The 19170-nt window shown below is 55.9% G+C and overlaps 8 protein-coding genes across 8 annotated transcripts; 6 read left to right on the top strand and 2 right to left on the bottom strand.

Annotated features, from left to right (window-relative positions):
• Window positions 1-282: 282 nt before the first annotated feature.
• BO70DRAFT_69824 (serine/threonine-protein kinase) lies at window positions 283-2492 on the top strand. The gene is made up of 8 exons (XM_025548658.1): window positions 283-440; window positions 519-641; window positions 701-812; window positions 875-1079; window positions 1130-1285; window positions 1335-1789; window positions 1842-1871; window positions 1924-2492. The coding sequence occupies exons 1-8, from the start codon at window positions 398-400 to the stop codon at window positions 2426-2428; spliced, it is 1629 nt and encodes a 542-aa protein (XP_025397726.1). The 5' UTR covers window positions 283-397; the 3' UTR covers window positions 2429-2492.
• Window positions 2493-3487: 995 nt separating this feature from the next.
• Window positions 3488-5007, bottom strand: BO70DRAFT_363525 (uncharacterized protein). Its single transcript, XM_025543590.1, has 2 exons — window positions 4633-5007; window positions 3488-4486 (listed from the first exon to the last, which is right to left on the bottom strand). Exons 1-2 carry the CDS (start codon window positions 4871-4873, stop codon window positions 3801-3803), a joined length of 927 nt encoding a protein of 308 aa, XP_025397727.1. The 5' UTR covers window positions 4874-5007; the 3' UTR covers window positions 3488-3800.
• A 706-nt stretch (window positions 5008-5713) lies between these two features.
• BO70DRAFT_363527 (glycosyltransferase family 31 protein) lies at window positions 5714-7434 on the top strand. The gene is made up of 3 exons (XM_025543591.1): window positions 5714-6025; window positions 6061-6901; window positions 6964-7434. Exons 1-3 carry the CDS (start codon window positions 5757-5759, stop codon window positions 7303-7305), a joined length of 1452 nt encoding a protein of 483 aa, XP_025397728.1. The 5' UTR covers window positions 5714-5756; the 3' UTR covers window positions 7306-7434.
• On the bottom strand, window positions 7068-8883 carry BO70DRAFT_339509 (uncharacterized protein). Its single transcript, XM_025541250.1, has 2 exons — window positions 8042-8883; window positions 7068-7909 (listed from the first exon to the last, which is right to left on the bottom strand). The coding sequence occupies exons 1-2, from the start codon at window positions 8675-8677 to the stop codon at window positions 7442-7444; spliced, it is 1104 nt and encodes a 367-aa protein (XP_025397729.1). The 5' UTR covers window positions 8678-8883; the 3' UTR covers window positions 7068-7441.
• Window positions 8884-11009: 2126 nt separating this feature from the next.
• On the top strand, window positions 11010-12181 carry BO70DRAFT_363529 (peroxiredoxin). Its single transcript, XM_025543592.1, has 3 exons — window positions 11010-11214; window positions 11263-11444; window positions 11497-12181. Exons 1-3 carry the CDS (start codon window positions 11031-11033, stop codon window positions 11932-11934), a joined length of 804 nt encoding a protein of 267 aa, XP_025397730.1. The 5' UTR covers window positions 11010-11030; the 3' UTR covers window positions 11935-12181.
• A 251-nt stretch (window positions 12182-12432) lies between these two features.
• Window positions 12433-13683, top strand: BO70DRAFT_430501 (uncharacterized protein; the record flags this gene model as incomplete). Its single annotated transcript, XM_025548162.1, has 1 exon — window positions 12433-13683. The coding sequence occupies exon 1, from the start codon at window positions 12895-12897 to the stop codon at window positions 13681-13683; it is 789 nt and encodes a 262-aa protein (XP_025397731.1). The 5' UTR covers window positions 12433-12894.
• A 242-nt stretch (window positions 13684-13925) lies between these two features.
• On the top strand, window positions 13926-15840 carry exg2 (putative exo-beta-1,3-glucanase). Its single transcript, XM_025540399.1, has 3 exons — window positions 13926-14140; window positions 14192-15204; window positions 15322-15840. The coding sequence occupies exons 2-3, from the start codon at window positions 14291-14293 to the stop codon at window positions 15725-15727; spliced, it is 1320 nt and encodes a 439-aa protein (XP_025397732.1). The 5' UTR covers window positions 13926-14140; window positions 14192-14290; the 3' UTR covers window positions 15728-15840.
• Window positions 15841-16796: 956 nt separating this feature from the next.
• On the top strand, window positions 16797-18625 carry BO70DRAFT_380807 (uncharacterized protein; the record flags this gene model as incomplete). Its single annotated transcript, XM_025545428.1, has 7 exons — window positions 16797-16874; window positions 16984-17337; window positions 17395-17656; window positions 17701-18120; window positions 18164-18270; window positions 18343-18442; window positions 18474-18625. The coding sequence occupies 7 exons, from the start codon at window positions 16797-16799 to the stop codon at window positions 18623-18625; spliced, it is 1473 nt and encodes a 490-aa protein (XP_025397733.1).
• Between the last annotated feature and the right edge of the window lie 545 nt (window positions 18626-19170).

The raw sequence follows: 19170 nt of genomic DNA on the forward strand, positions 1-19170 counted from the left end.
TTCACCTGTCAAAAACACTATCGCCCTGCGAATCGGGAAAATGAGCCCCTCCGCCCACGTTCCCCCCCCCGTCCCCATTAGACAGCTGCAGTTGCCCGCAATCCTGGCTCCCAGGCTAACTCGTGTCGTGCTATGTATAGGCTTGGATGTGCCAGTCTCGATATCTCCTATAAAATCTCCTGCCCTCCCTCGATATCCTCCACCAATTCGCCCGATCCCCTACCTTTTTCGCCCCGTCTCCCGCCCCCCCCCCCCCTGCCGATTCTCCCACCCCCCTCCCTCATAAATTCTTCGTCGACCAGATTCAGCCCGGACTTGAGTGGGATGTTGCCGGAGGTGACGCAAAAAAGGATCTCCAGCGTCCGTTGTTACACAACTACATTTCACAGGTTTCCCAATGGGAAACTCCCAAGGGAAACAGGTGGCCTCCACCGATGAGCGTGCGTATTGCGTCCATACTCCCCCGCGTGAATCGACGGGGGACAACTGGCAATCAGGGTGCTGACAGTGGAGCGCAGTGAACTTGAATCAGTTCCGCCTGTTGCGGGTGGTTGGAAAAGGTGCTTTTGGAAAGGTTCGCATTGTGGAGAAGAAAGACACCGCCTTGACGTTTGCACTGAAATATATTCGGAAAGAAGAAGGTATGTTCGGCGTCGGAGATGGTTGACCTCATGCTGACGGCTGGGCTCTTGTCCGATAGTGGTCCGGTCGGAAAGCGTACGGAATATCATTCGTGAACGGCGGATGCTCGAACACCTCAACCATCCGTTCCTCTGCAACTTGAGATACAGCTTCCAAGATATTGAATACATGTGCGTCCTACAACAGCTTTCCCAACACGGCCCCTGCGTACCAGTCACTGATAGTTGAGAAGTTACATCGTGGTGGATCTGATGAATGGTGGTGACCTGCGATTCCATATTTCGAGAAAATGTTTCACCGAGGAGGCAGTTCGATTCTGGGTGGCCGAGCTTGGGTGTGCCCTGAGGTATATCCACTCGCAGGGAATCATCCATCGTGATGTCAAGCCGGACAATGTCCTATTGGATTCGGAGGGACACGTCCATTTAGCTGATTTTGTAAGCTCCGCGTTCAACGTAGCCCCATGGCTCACAGCTGACTTTCGCAGAATGTTGCTTCCGATTTCCGACCGGGCAAGCCCCTCACGAGTAAATCGGGCACGTTAGCATACCTAGCCCCTGAGGTATACGAAGGAGGTGGATACTACTGTGAGGTGGATTGGTGGTCGCTGGGAGTCACGTTCTATGAGTGTATCTATAACAAGGTTTGCAACTCCGATGGCATGCCATTCGCGGGGACTAACATTGCGACAGCGCCCATTTGAAGGTCGGAGCCAGGATGTCCTCAGCGAGAACATCAAGAAGGCGCAACCGAAGTACTACGTCACAAATCCGGCCGTCTCCGTTCCCTGTCTCCGAGCATTGGCAGCACTGATGGAAAGAGACCGGTCGAAGCGAATCGGTGCGATCAGCTTCGAGAGCTTCACCTCGCATATGTTCTTTGCCGACATTGACTTCGTCGCACTCGAGCACAAGGAGGTACCGCCGGTATTCACGCCATCCAGCGATAAGACCAACTTTGATGCGACATATGATCTGGAGGAGCTGCTGTTGGAGGAGGCGCCGCTCGAGGCCCGGGCTCGCCGGCAAAAACCAAGAGCGGAGCTACGGGACGACGCAACGGCGAAAGAAATCCGAGAAGACGAACTTCACCGTCTCATCGAGACGATGTTTGAGCCCTTCGATTACACCCGGGTGGTATATGCAGGGTACGTTTGACAGACAGACGTTGTGGGTCGCAGGCTAACTGACCGACTGTAGAAACGCCGCGGAAGCGATTGCAGCATCAACGTGAGTACCCGGGTCTGTGGATGTGTTGGTATTTACTAATTTTTAGACATAGCAACCCCGAAGAGTGCCTCCCGCTCCAGTCCACAAATTCACATTCCCGCCAAGTCTCGCAGCCTGACCTGTCGAGAAATTCGCCTCCCCTACGCAACGACGGATCGGCCAGCCACTTGACTCAGCCGGACGCCCCGTCTCCTCTCAGCGAGACGCCAACCTCACAAGCATCTCTGCCTCCCCCGCCGCCGCCGCCAGCGCCGCCCTTCCATCGTCCCCTACCGCCAAATGCAAATGCCGCAGCGCGCCCGCGAGGCGCGACACGGAAGACCAGCAAGGGTGGAGGCGTTCAGATGGTGCTAGAGGAAGCCGGCAGTTGGAGCGAGCTCGCCGACCACAGCACCACCCTTCCTGCGGAAGGCTACGATACGGGGTCGGCCAAAGGAAAGGGCTCCAACAGCGGCATGCTTGCTTTCCTCAGCCGAAAGAAGGGGCGCGACAGGAGTCCGAAGCCCCAGGAGCCGGGCGTGCTGGGTAAAGAGGGAGCCCGGCAGATCATCAGCTGAAGAGCCAGCAATTCGGCTCGATACCCGGAGGGGAAGGCTTCGCTATGACTTGACCGCTGTTGAACGGTTGGATGGAGATCATTGCTGATTGGGAAGCTCACGCTTGCCGGGATGGCATGTCGCCCATCTAACCGCCTAATCGTTCCGAGCGTGCCGTCAAGGTTCGACTCGTACATACAACATCGAGAGCTCGCTCGCGATCACACGGCGTGGCCGGGTCAACCAAGTTTGTTTCTGTTCCCCGACGCCGGCTCGGCAACCCGCGACGTGTGTGGGCCGAAGTCGAAACCCGCGGCGTCGTGGTGTGACAGCATATCCATCCCCCGTCGTTTCCGCCCGGGCGCGGGCTTCCGTGCCTTGGGTAAGTGTTTGTCATTGATTCCCTGGATTCAGCGCACCGCTTCTATTTCCGCTTCTATTTCCTTGGTGTTGGCTTCCGGAGTTGTACAGATGGGAGTGGCATATGACGATTTATAATTCATCTATCTAACCTTGTGACATACCGACGATGGTCGCGGAGCACCGTTTTTGATTCTGCCATTTCTCGTTCCCCTTTCGATATACTTGTCTGGCGTTAGCATACCCTGTGGAGAGTCGTGGCCCCGAGAGGATTGTACCAGTCATGATGGACCACTTGTAACTAATGACGTTTCTCCTTCCATATAACTATAGAATTGATGGAGCTTTGATCGTGTCTGGCCCACAAACATGGAGTAGAATCTATGGACATGTCCGCATGTAAGAATCTCCGGGTGTCTTATCGCGGACTTGCATCCGGACGCAGTTGACAGGGATTACTTACATTCTACCTGAGACATGCTTATTTCCGCTCTGCACGAGCCCCTCTCCTATCTATCTATCTATCTATCTCTGACCTCTGTGCTATTTCGACCCATTGGATGGATTGCCACCCACCGGAACCAGTCCAGAATAACCAAACGAGCTGGCAAAAGTACCACCATCTCATCCCATCAGGCTGGCAGCTCGTTAACTGCCTACCTACCTACCTACCTAGTTAACTGAACTTCCTCTGCATTCAACTCAGATAAAGGGTATATATTGGTGTTGAAAACAAAGATAAAATAAAATAAAATAGCAGGTATTACATAGTAGGGATGTATGCATGGGTATATACGTTGAACATCCAAAGAACGTCACAAGAACATCAAATCACATCACATCACGCATGTATACTGTGTTGTGTTGCATTGTGTTGCTTTGCTTCACGCACTTTCACGCGCAAACCGACCAACACGACATCAACCAACTTCAACCAATAAGCACATATTTCCATCCAAAAAAAGGAAGGAAAACCCATAGATTTAGAGACGACGGGGACGAGACCCCCACTTCCCACCTCCCATCTCACATCTCACATCTCATACCTCCTCCCCTCATCCCCCGGCAACTCCAACGGCATGCTCTGCCCGGGCGAGACAAACCCGGACGCACTTGCACTCGCACTCGCACTCGCACTCGCCGACGGAGCCGCCGAATACGCCACCGAATCCGCTTCCACGGGCGGACTATACTGCGACGTGGCGACCATCTGGCCCTGTCCCTGCTGGTGAAGAAGCTGCTGCTGCTGCTGCTGTTGCTGCCACGCCGCGCCCTCCCCAGCACCAGCACCAGCTCCCGCCCCTCTCTTCTTCGCAAGGAAGAACAGCCCCGCGGCGGCCAGAGCGAGGAGCGGGATCCCGAGACCTAGACCGACTCCCAACCCGACTTTCGTGGAGGAGGAGAGGCCGCTGGTTCCTGCGGTTGGGTCAGAGGTGGAGGTGGATGTGCTGGTGGAGGTGGAGTTGGTCTTGGAGCCGGAGGTGAGTGTGCTGGTGCTGGTGCTGGTGCTGGGGCTGGTGGATAGGGTTGTCGGGGCGGAGGTGCTGGAAGTGGTGTTTTTCTTTTCGATGCGGAAGTATTCGCTGTAGAAGTGGCGGGGGCCGCTCTCTGTGAGGTATTCTTCGTTCCAGAGGGAGACGAAGAACACGTTGTTCCAGGCTAGGTTGACGTCGGGGGTCATGTCGTAGGTGTATTGCGCCGGGGGGTTGGAGACGTAGTCTGTTAAGGGGGGTTAGGATTTGGAATGTTATTGTTATTGTTAGGGGAGGGTCTTGAGGGTTGGGTATAGGATGGAAGGGGAGGGGATGGGGATGTGTGAGTTGATTATGATGGGATGGAGGGTGAGGATGAAAGGGGAGACTCACCCCAGAATCGAATCCCCGTGCTGTTCCCATTCTGATACAGGATCAAACTGACGACAGTGAAGTTGGTGACCCAGGTGAAGTTGTACGAGTCGCCCTCGTAGAAGACAGGATAATCGGCCGTGTCGTTGCCGCTGGCCACCGCCGAGGCCATCGTGCCTGGGGTGACGAAGTAATTTGTCGAGGTAGCAGCGGAGAGGGCGACGAGGCCATTAAGCAGAAAGAAAAGAGGATGGAACCTCATGGTGGCGGGTGTTACGGGGAAAAAAAAATTTCGTCGTATAGGGTTGTTGTGGTGGTGGTGGTGGTGGTGGTGGTGGTGATGATGACTACCTATACAGAAGAAGTATGCGCAAAAGAAGTCGTATGTCAACAGACAAGGCAGGGTTGGAAGAAAGTCAAGTCTCCCTCCCTCCCTCCCAACCAGCCAGCCGCCCGCCTGACCGAGCGACAGCCATGCTGAGGGAGGGACCTTAATTGTGCGAATTAAGATTAGAGGTGTTCGCAATGGGGCACGGTTGAAGGATACGATGCGCGAGTCGAGCGGCCATCCCACTTGCGGCCTCGGGGGCGTGGCTGATTCGAGTCGAGTACGAGGCATGGGGCACTAGGGCGACGCAGGATGGCTGCTAAACCGGGATAGTCAGGGAAGGCTGGATAAGTCTATGACTGAAGCGGACTAGCCAGGAGAGGGTGATAACAGCATCAGTTCAGGGCTTCCCGTTCGGCCCCCGCGACAAGTCCAGGGCCTTTTTCGGGCCAAACCGTTGAAACCCCCGTGATTTGCTGGCTTTGGCGCCAGAAGACCGAGCGGCAGGTTTCTGATATCGTCATGCCCTTCCTTCCTGGTCAGTTTTAGCAGTTTTAGATGCGGGCGTGTCTGTGTTGGTGGATTAGTTACTGATGAGTTAGCCGCACTCTATATACACCTGTCTTGGTCCCTTTCTCATCTCACTCTCCTCCATCTTCTTTCCTTTTCCCGTCTCACGCTCTCTTCCATTCCCTTCCCTTTCCCTTTCCCCTTCCCATTCCCCTTCTTTCTCCCATCATTCTTTTCTCTTTCTTGTCTTGCCCTTTGCCCCCCCTCTTCCATTCCCACCATCCATCCCACCATCCATCCCCCCTCCATGCGCCCCTCCGACTTCTGGGTGCGACCGGGCTCCCGCAAGGCGCTATGGCTGGCCCTGGCGGCGGTGTGCCTGGTGTGCACCCTCGTGGTGGCGTTCTATGAGGTTGAGCCCGCCTCGTGGGGCTCCTTAGTCGACGGAACCCGTCCGCTGCAAGAGCTTCAGGATCACAACATTGACGACCCCCACAACTCCGACTCGCCCTCCAATTTCCCGTCCAATTCCGCTGCTGTCAATAATCCGACGACGTCCTCTGTCCCTCTCACCACGTCCACGCCCACCGCCTCGGCCACGCCCCCACCAGCCCGGCCGAGACAGGGGAAGCCAGCGACCGGCGGTGCCGCGGCGCCTTTGCCGATCCCGGGAATGTTCTGCTGGTGATCAAAACCGGCGCTACCGAGATTTACGAAAAGCTCCCCACCCAGCTGCTCACCACCCTGGGCTGCTCCGAAAATTACCTCATCTTCTCCGACCTCGACGAACAGATCGGCCCCTACCACATCCAGGATGCCCTGGCCAATTTCACCCAGTCGCTGAAGGACACCCTGCCCGACTTCCACCTCTACCTCAAGCAGCAGGATTATCGCCGCACGGGCCAGGACATCGCTAAACTCAAAAAGGACGGCCATGACGCCTGGACCCTGGACAAGTACAAGTTCCTGCACATGGTCGAGATGGCCTGGAACGAGCGCCCCGACATGGACTGGTACGTCTTCATCGAGCCAGACACCTACCTGGTGTGGAGCAACATGCTGCTCTGGCTGCAGACCCTGTCGCCCCAGGACGAGCTGTACATGGGCTCCGTCGCCTATGTCATCTCCGAGCCGTTCGCCCACGGCGGGAGCGGCTATGTCATCTCCGGCCAGCTGCTGAAGCGCTTCGTCGGCGAGAATCCGGGCATGGCCAATCGCTATGACGAGGTGTTCACGCGCGAGTGCTGTGGTGATTTCGTGCTGGCGCGCACGATCAAGCAGGAGATCAACGTGGGGGTGCAGAACTTCTGGCCGCAGATCAACGGCGAGAAGCCGGCCACGCTGCCGTTCGGGCCGACGCATTGGTGCCAGCCGGTGGTGACCATGCATCACGTAGAACCCCGGGAGCGCAGCACGATTTTCGACTTTGAGCAGGCGCGGGAGAACATCTCGGTATGGTTTTTTTTCTTCTTTTCTTCTTCTTCGGTATACGTCAAATCAAGCTAACGGTATAGGAACCGCTGCTCTTCCGGGAACTGTCGGAGATCGCATTCCCCTCGGACGACATGCCCACGGAGGAGAAAGACTGGGACAACCTGTCCAACGTCCAGCTGCGGTTCCCCGGGGACATCACCCCCACGCTGGAGCAATGCCGCGACAGCTGCCTCACCATGGAGGCGTGCTTCCAGTACCGGTACAACGGCGAAGAATGTCACGTACTGACGGATGCATTCAAGCGGGGGGCGAAGCGCGAAGACGACGGCAAGCAGTGGGTGTCCGGCTGGAACGTGCGCAAGATCCAGGACTGGCGCGACAGCCACCCCTGCGAGACGCCCGAATGGGTGCATGCGCATTAGAAGCGCTTTGGAACGTGTCTGCTGGCAGACGAGCATCTATTCCCATCGGAAACCATGGCCTGGATAACCAACATTATGTCTACTAATCATGCATCCACTATACTGTACATATCACATACCTATACATGCCCCTCCATCATTGCGCTCCCTCCTCCCCTCCCTGCTGATTCTTCCACGACCCCGCGTAATGATGCGACACCAGATACGGCCCCTGGTCGGTGGGATATCCGCCCTGGCGTGCCGCAAACGCAGCCTGCGGCAAGACCAGCACATCGCCCAGCAGCGTCGGCTCCCTGATCTGGCTGATATTGGCCCTGCCCACGGGCTGCGCCAACTCGCGACTCAGACTCTGCAGGAGAGCCACCGTGATGGCCTGCGGCCCGCTCGCGTCGACCACGTCCGGAATCATCTCCATGGTCACCCCCTCCATCGTGACATTGTTCGCCCGCGCAATGCCCCCCATCTGCCCCATCACGTACTCGATCGCCGCCCGCATGTGTCCCGACCCGGCCGTCGCCATCACCGTCCAGCTGGCAAACTGCCACCCGTCGAACTCCAACCCCACGACCACATTCACATCGCCTGCTTTTCTCCCTACCCGGGTCTTTCTCCCAGTCACAGACCTAGTCCCAGACCTAGTCCCAGTCCCCTCCTCACCCTCCCCCTCCCCCTCCCCCTCCCCCTCCCCTTCATCATCATCATCATCATCATCGTCGAAAATCCCCCACTCCCCAACAGGCCTCTCACACCCCACGTCCAAATCACTCCAGATCCCCCCGTCCGCATACAAAATCAACAGACGCAGAAGGTCCGCTTTGACGATCGGCACCTGGATCGCGTTGTACAGCGCCGCCACCTCCGGCCAGAGAGTCGTGTATGTGCTCGTCACGTACGCCGTGCTGCTCTCGTCGCTGAGGATCTCGTGCCGTAATGATGGGTTGAGCGTCGTCCAGGTGGAGATGTATTCTGGTGTCGGGGGGATCAGGCCCCGTGGACCGGTTTTTTGCCAGAGTTTGAGGGGGATTCTTTTTTCTTTCTGTTTTTCTTGTGGTGGGATTGTTGTGGGTGAGGAGGGGGCGGTGGTGGTGGTTGTGGTGATTGTGGTTGTAGAGGTGGAGGTGGAGGTGGATGTTGGTGAGGATGTTGGTAGTATTGATGGTAGTAGATCTTGCCCCGCTATCGAAGAGGAAGCAGCAGAGGACGAGGACGAGGACGAGGACGAGGAAGAGGAAGTAAGAATCGGCGTGGAAGTAATAGTCGTCTGGAGATCAATCACCGGCTGGCGAAGCAGTCGATGAAAGAGGTAGAAGTTCAGCAGGAGGAGAGCGAACAGCAGCGCCGCGGTGGGGCGGTTGGTAAGAAGGAGCGACATGATTATTTATTATTGTTGTAGTATTTTGGTGGTGATGATAATGATAATGATAGTGGTGGTGGTGGTGGTAGGGTTATTATTGATGCATTGCAATGACTATACCGTAGGTAGGCGTAAGTCTCCCTAGGAGTGAGAGACGGAGAGAGAGGGGGGAGGTGGTGGTGTGGTGGGAATTAAAGAAAGTGAACACGACAAAGCACAGGGAATAATTACACCTGGCTGGCTGGCTGGCTGGGTACTTAAGTCTTTAGTCTTAAGTCTTTAGTCTTTTGACTGACTGACTACCTCACTACCTGACTACATGGGTCCGTCCAAGGTACAGACAGGGCTTGGTTGGGGTGTTGGCTACTACCACTGCTACTGCTGCTGCTGCTGCTGCTGCTACTGGCTGGCTAAAGCTACTGGCTACGGTACTGTGTATGGTACGGCTGGGTGGACTTCTTCCAGGCCTGGCTGGATGCAACTCCAGGGACCCTGTTTGCTCCTGGACCTATCGGCTGTGGTTGCTGGTTCGGTGGGTGGGCTGTGGGGCGCGCTGCTGCTGCTGGGCGAGCTGCTGGGCGAGTCGCTGAGGGGATCCCGGAAATTACATGTTTAAGTAGGTATTTCTGCGTAGAGACTAGACCAAGGGAGGGTCTGGAGAGATTAACGGGGTTGGTTGGTTGGTACTGTATGTGTGACATGTTCGTTGTGATGTGACTACTGATTACTGGATGAATGAATGAATGGCCCTGCGGGTGGGTGGTTGCTTTTTCGATGGATGATCAGGGGATGGGGCTAGTGATGACTATCATCGGTGGCTATCACTTTGGGTTTCTTTGTCGGGGGGGGGGGATGATGATGAATGGATGGATGGATTGCGGGACGGGGTAGGACTCGGTATGTACCAGGGTCTATGGTAAATGGTTAGGGTCTGTCTCCTGCCCATGTTTATTTAAAGAATGGACCTCGCAGACTGTAAGCCGGTTCTACATGCAGCAGCAGGACATAATCTATGTACAGGATGGACTCTGTTAGTATGTATGTAGGTAGGTAGGTAGGTAGGTAGGTAGGTAGGGTACTAAGCACAATTGGCAACCCATCCTCCACATAAGCTAGCTAACTAGGCAGTGTGACACAGCATATCGCCCCATCCAGGGTCGCACCGATCGCACCGACACGAGAAACATACATAAGACATACTTCAGACCGCTGAGTAGTGAATAAGTGGTTAGTTGATGTAGATCCTCGTCCGGAGTACTCTCCCATGAATAAAGTGTCAAGAACACGGAGAAGAACCCTGAAGAATAAGCTTCGTGGGAGTAAAGTAAGGTTGGGAGAATTCCAGTAGTCTAGATAGATACTAAGTAGGATTCTCCTGTCTGACTCCTGCGGGAGTCGAGCTTTCCCTTCCGGCGCCGGCGGGTCTATTTTTAGCGGGGTTACCGGCGGATGGCCGCCATTTCACTTTCTGGTGCCACTGCCAGTGCCATCATTTCCGAGTGAGACACGAGGAGGGGACCTGGGAACTGGGAAGGCTTTTCGAATCGAATCAATCAATCCATTGCTCCATCAACCATCAAGGTCAAACAGCTCCAAGCAATATGGACGAACGCTTCATGCGCCTTCAGACCCGCGCAATTAAACCACCAGACCATCGAACTTGGCACTTTCGCGCCGGCTTCATTCGGCACGCCATCCCCACTGCTCCAGCAAATAGAAGCAACTTTATCCGGCACGCATCCACTGGGGCGATCCGAGCTGGTTGGGTGATTGGGTGGTGGCGCTGTCCGGTCTGGTTGCGGCGTTAATACGAGGTGGAAGGAGATTGCGGTGGGATTTGCCGGTGGGATTGTGCGGTAGCATTCAGGATCGGGATTCCACTATCTATCTAGTACCCACAGCGTATATCCGACTGTAGTCGAGACTCGAACGGGTATATACTCCTCGTCAAGTTGTCAATATACAGTTGAAGACTTGGCGATCGAAACCTTGAATCTTGATATGGGTTCTGGTGAATTTAAGGTGTGCTGGAACATCAATTGTCAGGCTGTCATTTGGCTGGGATTGTGCCCAAAATGGTTCGATCAGCGCAGCAGCAAAAGATATTGGGGTCTCACCAGACCAGGAACAAACAGTCAATCCATGATGATTGCTTCGTTGCCACACTTTGTAACTTCATAGTACTTCAGTGGGGGTCATAGATACGATGTAGATACACAATACGATACTGTTAGAATTCCTGCCTGAGGTATCACCACGTGCACCACCATCCCAATCCGGCTAGCCACTGCCGGAATGATGCAAGACCTGTCCAGCTCCAACAGAAGTACCGAGCTCTTCCATCCATCTACAACAATCCGCTCGTATCACAATGGCTTCAATTCTTCCCCGCACCGGCTTTCGCGCCCTCACCGCTCTGCCCAGAGCTACCCCTCTCCCCAGGGCCTCCTTCACTGGCGTCCCTCGCGTCCCTCGCGTGCAACCCCGCGTGCCCCTCTCCCGCCGCTTCGCGACCATTCCCCAGGAACAGCCTCGCCTGCGTCTCGGCTCAACCGGTATGCCCATCCTCCATCCCATCGCATTGAATCCTGCTAACAGCCCAGCCCCCAACTTCAAGGCCACCACCACCCATGGCGAGATCGACTTCCACAAGTTCATCGGCAACAGCTGGGCCATCCTCTTCTCCCACCCCGCCGACTTCACCCCCGTCTGCACCACCGAGCTGGGCGCCTTCGCCAAGATGAAGGGTGAATTCGAGAAGCGGGGCGTCAAGATGATTGGACTCGTGGGTGCATCTCACCCCTCGCCCTCACTGCTCCCGCTGACAAGATAATCAGAGCGCCAACGACCTCGGGTCCCACGACAAGTGGATTGACGACATCAATGAGGTGGCCAACACCAACGTGCAGTTCCCCATCATCGCCGACGCCGACCGCAAGGTCGCCTTCCTGTACGATATGGTCGACCAGCGCGACCTGGACAACATCGCCGAGAAGGGCATCATCTTCACCATCCGCTCCGTCTTCATCATCGACCCCGAGAAGAAGATCCGGCTCACCATGTCGTACCCCGCCTCGACGGGCCGCAACTCCGCCGAGGTCCTGCGCGTGATTGACTCCCTGCAGACGGCTGATAGGAAGGGCATTGCCACGCCCATCGACTGGAACGTCGGTGAGGATGTCATCGTGCCGCCCTCGGTGTCGACCGAGGACGCCAAGAAGAAGTTTGGTGAGGTGCGCGAGCTGAAGCCGTACCTGCGTTACACCAAGTACTAGTTGCTTAGCGCAGTACTGAGCTTGGTAAGATGTAATAACAGAAATAGTATGATTGGTGGTAAGATATGATCAATGATCGAGTTGTTCAGTGATTGTGTGCAGCGGAGTAGATCGACTTGCATGCATATTCTTGAGGTAGTTTAACCAAGACATATCGTCAATCCGGAACTGGCAACCCCACAATCGCTGCATCTGCCATCTCCATCAGAGTTGAGACAGATTTTCAAAAATAGCTGACTGCATGTGGCTTGCATATCAATCCATCAACCTCCCTGACCTTAAATCCCACCTCCATCTGAATCTCCCCATCCGCGCAAGGGTCCATCCGGCCTAACCCAATGCAGCCCTGCTACCCGCCCCGATCTCCGCACTAGTCCCAACCGAGTAACCCCAATACAAAGACCCTTACCGGACGAATCACCCGCTCCGCCCTGTCCTGTTTCATGTTGTGTTGTGTTGTGTTGTTGTGTTTTTATCGCCAGACGCGCCAGGCTCACCTCCGGTTCCCACTTCTCCCGTTTACGCCCACCCGGTCATGACTATTGTCCCCGTCACGCGGCTGAGGCTTAATTCTATTTCTCTCTCTCTGACTGGCACTATTGCACGCCTAGCTATCCATCAATTTCCCTCTCTTCCCAACCCAATCCGTCCATCCCGCCGGACACACCCAGTCGTTTACTCCCAATTCCCAACTCCCTCCCGGACACCCAACCAACCAACCAACCAACCAAGGGTCAATCTGATCCAAGGCCCGGACCGGCGGGGCCACATTCCATCCATCCAAGATCCAATTATCCATCCCCTTCATTCCGGACCTGTTACGCGAGCCCAGTCCAGCCCAGCCCAGTCCAGCCCGATCCGATCCAGCCAAATCCACATTCCTTTCACCCGAGCGTGACAGGTCCTTCCCTCCGCTCCGGTCCAGTACACGGTACAATAGACTAGTGATATTTGATTGGCATGCCGAGCCCCTCCCGCCACCGGGATCCCTCTCCCGAGCGGGATCCCGATCAATTCCACTACTCGACCAGCGTGTATACCCCCGGATCCGTATCTCGGGACCCGGACTCCGACTCCGACTCCGACGACGACGACGACGGGGGCTTCGTATATCGTCCGGGTCATTACTACGCACAGGAGGGATCGGGATCGGGATCGGGATCGGGATCTGTTCTCCCCCGCTCTTACAATTACGAGATTCATGCTTATGATTATGATGACGATGACGAGGAGGACGACGACGATGATGATACTATTCACATTCCAACACACAACCCCAACCCCAACCCCAACCCCAACTCCAATCTCAGCCCTAGCCTCAACTACGATTCTCACGACCGCAACAACCATGAAGAACCCACCTTCCCAGTCTCAGACCCCTACGTCCCCCTCCGCTCCCAGCCCTCCGGCCTCGAATGGCCCCAGGGTCTCGTTCCCCGGGAAGAAGACGTCGTGAACGCGCGCGAACAGCACGCGAACACGATCCGGGCTTTGGCGGCGAATGAAGACGCAGACGAGGATTTGCTGCCCGGGTTGCCTGTCGGGGAGCGGGTGAAGGGGGGCCGCAAAGAGCGACCGGATCGGGAGACGCGTCGGCAGAGGAGGCGGGAGAGGTTGGCGGCCTTTTTCCGGAAGAAGGGTCGCGGGACGCAGGAGGAGCTGCTTAGTGGGGATGCGTTGGCGAAGTTGTTGGGGTCGAAGGCGGGGGAGGAGGATTGGTTTGGAAATGAAGATGGGGGTGGGGGTTGAGGTCTGCGGATAGGCAGGGGAAGGGGCAGGTGCAGAGGGAGAAGAAGACAGCTGTTGTCAATCAGGGGGAGGAGCCGTTTCTGTTGCCTTCTTTTCCGATGGTCATACCTAAGGGCCAGGCGCAGGGGCGGGTGGTGTCTGGGGCACGGTTGGAGGAGGGCCGGCGATGGAGATGGAGATGCGGCATCGGGGGGGTGGCGGGTCCGAGACGGAGGGTATGTTGATGAAGGAGGGCGAGGGGGGTCGCGATGGGAGTCTGAAGGGCTCTGCGGTGCAGCGGCCGTCGTTTTGGAAGCGGTATCAAGGCAGTTTGATTCTCGTGGGCGTGATCCTGGTGCTGGCGGCCGTGGCGGCTCCCGTTGGTGTTATCGAGTCGAGGAAGCTGGCGGCGAAGTCGGACGCCGCGGCGACGAGCTCAGGGTCGAATCTGAAGGGGATCAGTCCTGACAGTATCCCGGTAGGTTGGTTTTCAGTATGCGCTTGAGCGGTGCTGACGGAATCAAATCAGGCGTGGGCGAAAGGAACGTATCTCGACCCGTTCACGTGGCTCGACACCACCGATTTCAACGTCACGTTCACGAATGCGACAGTGGGCGGCCTCTCCATCATGGGCCTGAACTCGACCTGGAACGACTCGGCCCAGGCAAACGAGAACGTCCCTCCGTTGGACGAGAAATTCCCGTACGGATCGCAGCCGATCCGCGGCGTCAACCTCGGGGGCTGGCTATCCCTCGAGCCGTTCATCGTCCCCTCGCTCTTCGACACATACTCCCTGAGCGAAGGCATCATCGACGAGTGGACGCTCAGTGAGAAACTCGGCGACTCGGCCGGCTCAGTGATCGAGAAGCACTACTCGACCTTCATCACGGAGCAGGACTTCGCCGACATCAAAGACGCCGGGCTCGACCACGTCCGCATCCAGTTCTCGTACTGGGCCGTCAAGACGTACGATGGCGATCCGTACGTCCCCAAAACCGCCTGGCGATATCTCCTCCGCGCCATCGAGTACTGTCGCAAATACGGACTGCGCGTCAACCTCGACCCGCATGGGATCCCCGGCAGCCAGAACGGGTGGAACCACAGTGGACGACAGGGCTTGATCCGCTGGTTGAACGGCACGGATGGGGAGCTGAATCGCCAGCGTTCGCTCGAGCTGCATAATCAGCTGTCGCAGTTCTTTGCGCAGGATCGGTATAAGAATGTCGTTACGCTGTATGGTTTGGTCAATGAGCCGTTGATGCTTTCTTTGTCTGTGGAGGCGGTCCTGAACTGGACTATCGAGGCCACGGATCTGGTTCAGAAGAATGGCATCGAAGCCTGGGTCACCGTGCATGATGGCTTCTTGAATCTGGATAAATGGGATAAGATGCTCAAGACACGCCCGAATAACATGATCTTGGATACCCATCAGTATACGGTCTTTAATACGGGTGAGATCGTTCTTAATCATACCAGGAAGGTGGAGTTGATTTGTGAGAGCTGGTTCAGCATGATTGAGGCGATCAACATCACCAGCACGGGGTACGTTCCCTTCCTATTTTCCAACATCCACTTCCAACCTGCCTTTCCCCTATGTTTCCCATCCCCCCCCTCCCCCACCCCAACCAACACAACAACCGTTCACTAACCCCATTTCAGCTGGGGCCCCACCATCTGCGGCGAATGGTCGCAATCCGACACCGACTGCGCGCAATACGTCAACGACGTCGGCCGCGGCACGCGCTGGGAGGGCACCTTCTCCGACACGACGGCGTACTGCCCCACGGCCAGCGAGGGGACCTGCAGCTGCACGCAGGCGAACGCGGTGCCGGGCGCCTACTCCACCGGCTACAAGACCTTCCTGCAGACCTACGCGGAAGCGCAGATGTCGGCGTTCGAGACCGCCATGGGCTGGTTCTACTGGACGTGGGCTACCGAGTCGGCCGCTCAGTGGAGCTATCGCACCGCCTGGAAGAACGGCTATATGCCCAAGAAGGCGTATAGTCCGTCGTTTCGCTGCGGGGATGTCATTCCGAGTTTTGGCGATTTGCCGGAGTATTACTAGCTTGGTTCGAGCAGGCGTGAGTAGACATGAGCGCAGCATGGATTTCTGGGTTTAAATGGATGGATGGATTTATGTGGTGGCGTCGTGGATTCGAGTGTATATGTGGATGTGAGATATGTAGAGTAGAATTTCTTTTCTTTTCTTTTTTTTTTCTTCAGCAGAACATATAATGCCTCCCCTTTTCCCTAATTCATCATAAGAAACCACCCCCTTAAAGCTTGGCAACCCAACCCATTGACTTTCTTCCCTCCTCCCAAATGCGGGGAACCAAATTGCGGGGACTTCCCCCAACCGGGACTAGTTTCGGCAGGAGCAGGTGCTAGCAATAAGCAGACAACTCTTTCCGTCCTCCTGACCAGCAGAAGCAACAACTCACTTCCCCATTCCCCCAAGCAATGCCTCCAGCCCCATCCCCATCCCCATCCTCATCCTCAAGACCTCGAACACGGAATCGTCTGATCACCGGGTGGTAAGTAAGACCTGCCATTCAGTCCCAGTCCCAGTCCCAGTCCCATTCCTACCTATATACCTACTATATGTACCTACTCCTATTGAAACGATCTACGCTAACAATCTGGCCCGGTCCTAGTCAGAGATGCAGGGGTGAGTTTCGTTTCTTCCCCTCCCTTTCCGGTTCCGGTTCCTCCCCTCTGATCAACTGATCAACTGATCAACTGATCAACCGGTTGACTACCCTACATACCGTTAAGCCCAATCCTAATCCCAATCCTGAATCTGAATCTAATTCTAATTCTAATAGTCCGCCATCTAAAATGTCCGTACCACCACTGCCACTCACTATCTACCATATGACTCGCTCGTATAAGCTCGTTCTGGCCCTGTTATTTCTCAATAACTCTATACATTACTTGCTGACGCCATAGTATGGTTGTACGGTGTACGGTGTACAGACTAACGAAGGGCAGGTGACACCAACGACCCCGCCTGTGGCCATTGTCTCCGGGCGCAGACGAGCTGTGAGAGGGGGGTGAATGTCCGATTTCGCAGGGTCAGGGTGGGGGTTGAGGACTGATTGGTAATGAGAATGGGAATGGGAATGGTGGCGGCGATGGTGATGCTGATGATGCTGATGATGATGGGGAGGCGTTTCCTGGGAGGGAGATGTGGGTGGTTTGGAGGGGGCCGGGTTAGTTTTTTTTCTTTTTTTCTTTTCTTTTCTTTTCTTTTCTTTTTGTTGGGGCTGGGCTGGGTTGGGTTGGGGCTGAGAGGCTAATTAATTGCTTGAATAAGTGCAGTTTTTGGATGAGACGGATGAGGTTAGGGGACTGTATGAGGGACAGCAGGATGGCAAGGATGGGCAGGATGGGCAGGATGGCGATGGGGGGGTAGGGGTTTGTGAAGGTGAAGACGAGGGTGGTCTTAGTCCGGATGAGGAGGTCGGAGGATTGTTTGGGAATCCGTCCGAGCCCACGGACCATCTGTGGGGAAGTGGTTCGTCGTCGGCGGCGTCGCAGGGGCTGCTGGACGGAGGGTTGATCCGTGCGCCTGAGTCGGATGCTGCAGTCGGTTTGGGATTGCCGCTCAGGCTTTCGTTCAATGAGAGAGAGGCCACACTGATGCGCAATTATGTGGAAAATATGGCGCTATGGGTAAGCTTCCGAGTTGGTCACAATCACGGCTTGTTTTGGATGAGCTCACACGGATAGGCGGATATCACGGATCCACATCGACATTTCGAGATCGAGGTTCCCGTCAGAGCGGTACAGGAGCCGGTCCTACGCTTGGCCATCTTCGCGTTCTCGTCTCGCCATGTCGAACGCCAGCGGAAGGGGAACGAAGCCGAGGCTCTGCAGTACCATAATGCCTGTCTGCAGCTTCTGATCCCCGCATTGTCTGGAGCGAAGGGTGGCGTGAATGATGTTGTGCTTGCCACTGTTGCGATCCTGCGACAGCATGAGGAGATGGAGTGTATGTCTTCTGACCCAGTCGTCAATCGCAAGCTGACCGCTTAGACGACGACAACCAGTTCCACCTGACAGGCGCAATGCACATCATGAACACCGTCTCCTCCTTTGGGTCCTCGGGTGGCTTGGGCGAGGCTGCAGCCTGGCTTTGTCTCCGCGACGACATCCACGTGTCGCTCATCTCGCAGAAGCCTCTCCGCACGAACCTCGAATGCTTCCATCGCTCGGATATATTTGTCCGAGACGATGACTTCGCCTGGGCCAGCAGAATGGTCTTTCTGCTCGCCAAGATTCTGAGGTGCGCTTTCAACCAGGTGTCTGAGTCGACTGAGCTGCAGATCATCGCTCGTGAGGTGGAGGAGTGGAACGCCTCGAAACCGCCTTCGTTTGAACCGCTTCGTGCTCTTCCCCGTGGGAAAGAGGTTTCGCGTCGGTTTCCAGAGTTGTGGATGTTGTTGCCGGTGCATGGTGAGTTTGGTGGTTCTTTTTTAGATCATGCTAATGGCTGCAGTGGTCGGTGTCCAGTATTATCATATTGCCAAGATTGTTTTGGCTTTTTCTTGCTGCCCGAGCCCGGTGCTTGCGTATGAGAGCTTTAGGAACTCGCGGAATACCGAGGTATGACGCCTGCTTGCCTTTCGCCTGATGTTACTGGCGTGCTGTCTGTTCACTGCTAATTGACATGAATAGAAAACGATCCGACACCACCTGTTCATGGTCCTGGCGCTGGCCAAGTCGAATTCCAAGGCGGAGAATACCCTCTTCACGGCGCGCCACAGCCTGGTCGCTTGTAAGTGTCCGTGTCTGACGGCCTGGGCCAGCTAACGAACCAGGGGGATGGGTCATCCGGCACCGACTGGACCAGGAGGCAGCGGAAATCCTGCTGAGGGAGATGTGGACCCGGACGGGCTGGGATGTGGCCGCATCGATCCAGTCTCTGAGGGAGCAATGGGCCGATGAGTCGGACAGCTAGTCGGGCACAATCGGTACAAGAAGACCACAGTATAGCAGGGCACAACACTCTACACTATAGCAGGGTACAAACAACACTCAGCGCGGCACAGATAGCTGACGATCGGCAACGTGTCTACGATGGATCCAACCGATCGTGTCGGAGATGCAGAGCATTGACACCGTCTCCCTCGCTTCATTCGTCCGGCATATGCAGGGATGACTGCCGGCGTGTGGATCGCAGGCTGAAGTTTAAAACGACGATGCGCCACGAGTTGCCTGGTAAAGCATGCCAGCGTCATCGCTAGGAGCGTAGGGGCGTAGGAGAGCCGGGGACATGACGGGCCCGACGCGATGTTCTTCCGCGAGGCATCTGGAATGCGCCCTGGAACGCGACACTCGCGACGCGAAGCCGTCCGAGCTGTATAGTCTCGGGCCGATTGGGCTCAGGTTCGGTCTAGCGGTGTAGAGCAAGTGACAACAGTCCCGAGATAGAGTCTACCTATGATAAAACATCCGTAGATACACCTTGCAGGCATCGCAGCCTATCGGGGGCCCATCCACATG

The sequence above is a fragment of the Aspergillus heteromorphus genome (genome assembly GCF_003184545.1).
Source record: "Aspergillus heteromorphus CBS 117.55 chromosome Unknown BO70scaffold_19, whole genome shotgun sequence".
Classification (NCBI taxonomy): domain Eukaryota; kingdom Fungi; phylum Ascomycota; class Eurotiomycetes; order Eurotiales; family Aspergillaceae; genus Aspergillus; species Aspergillus heteromorphus.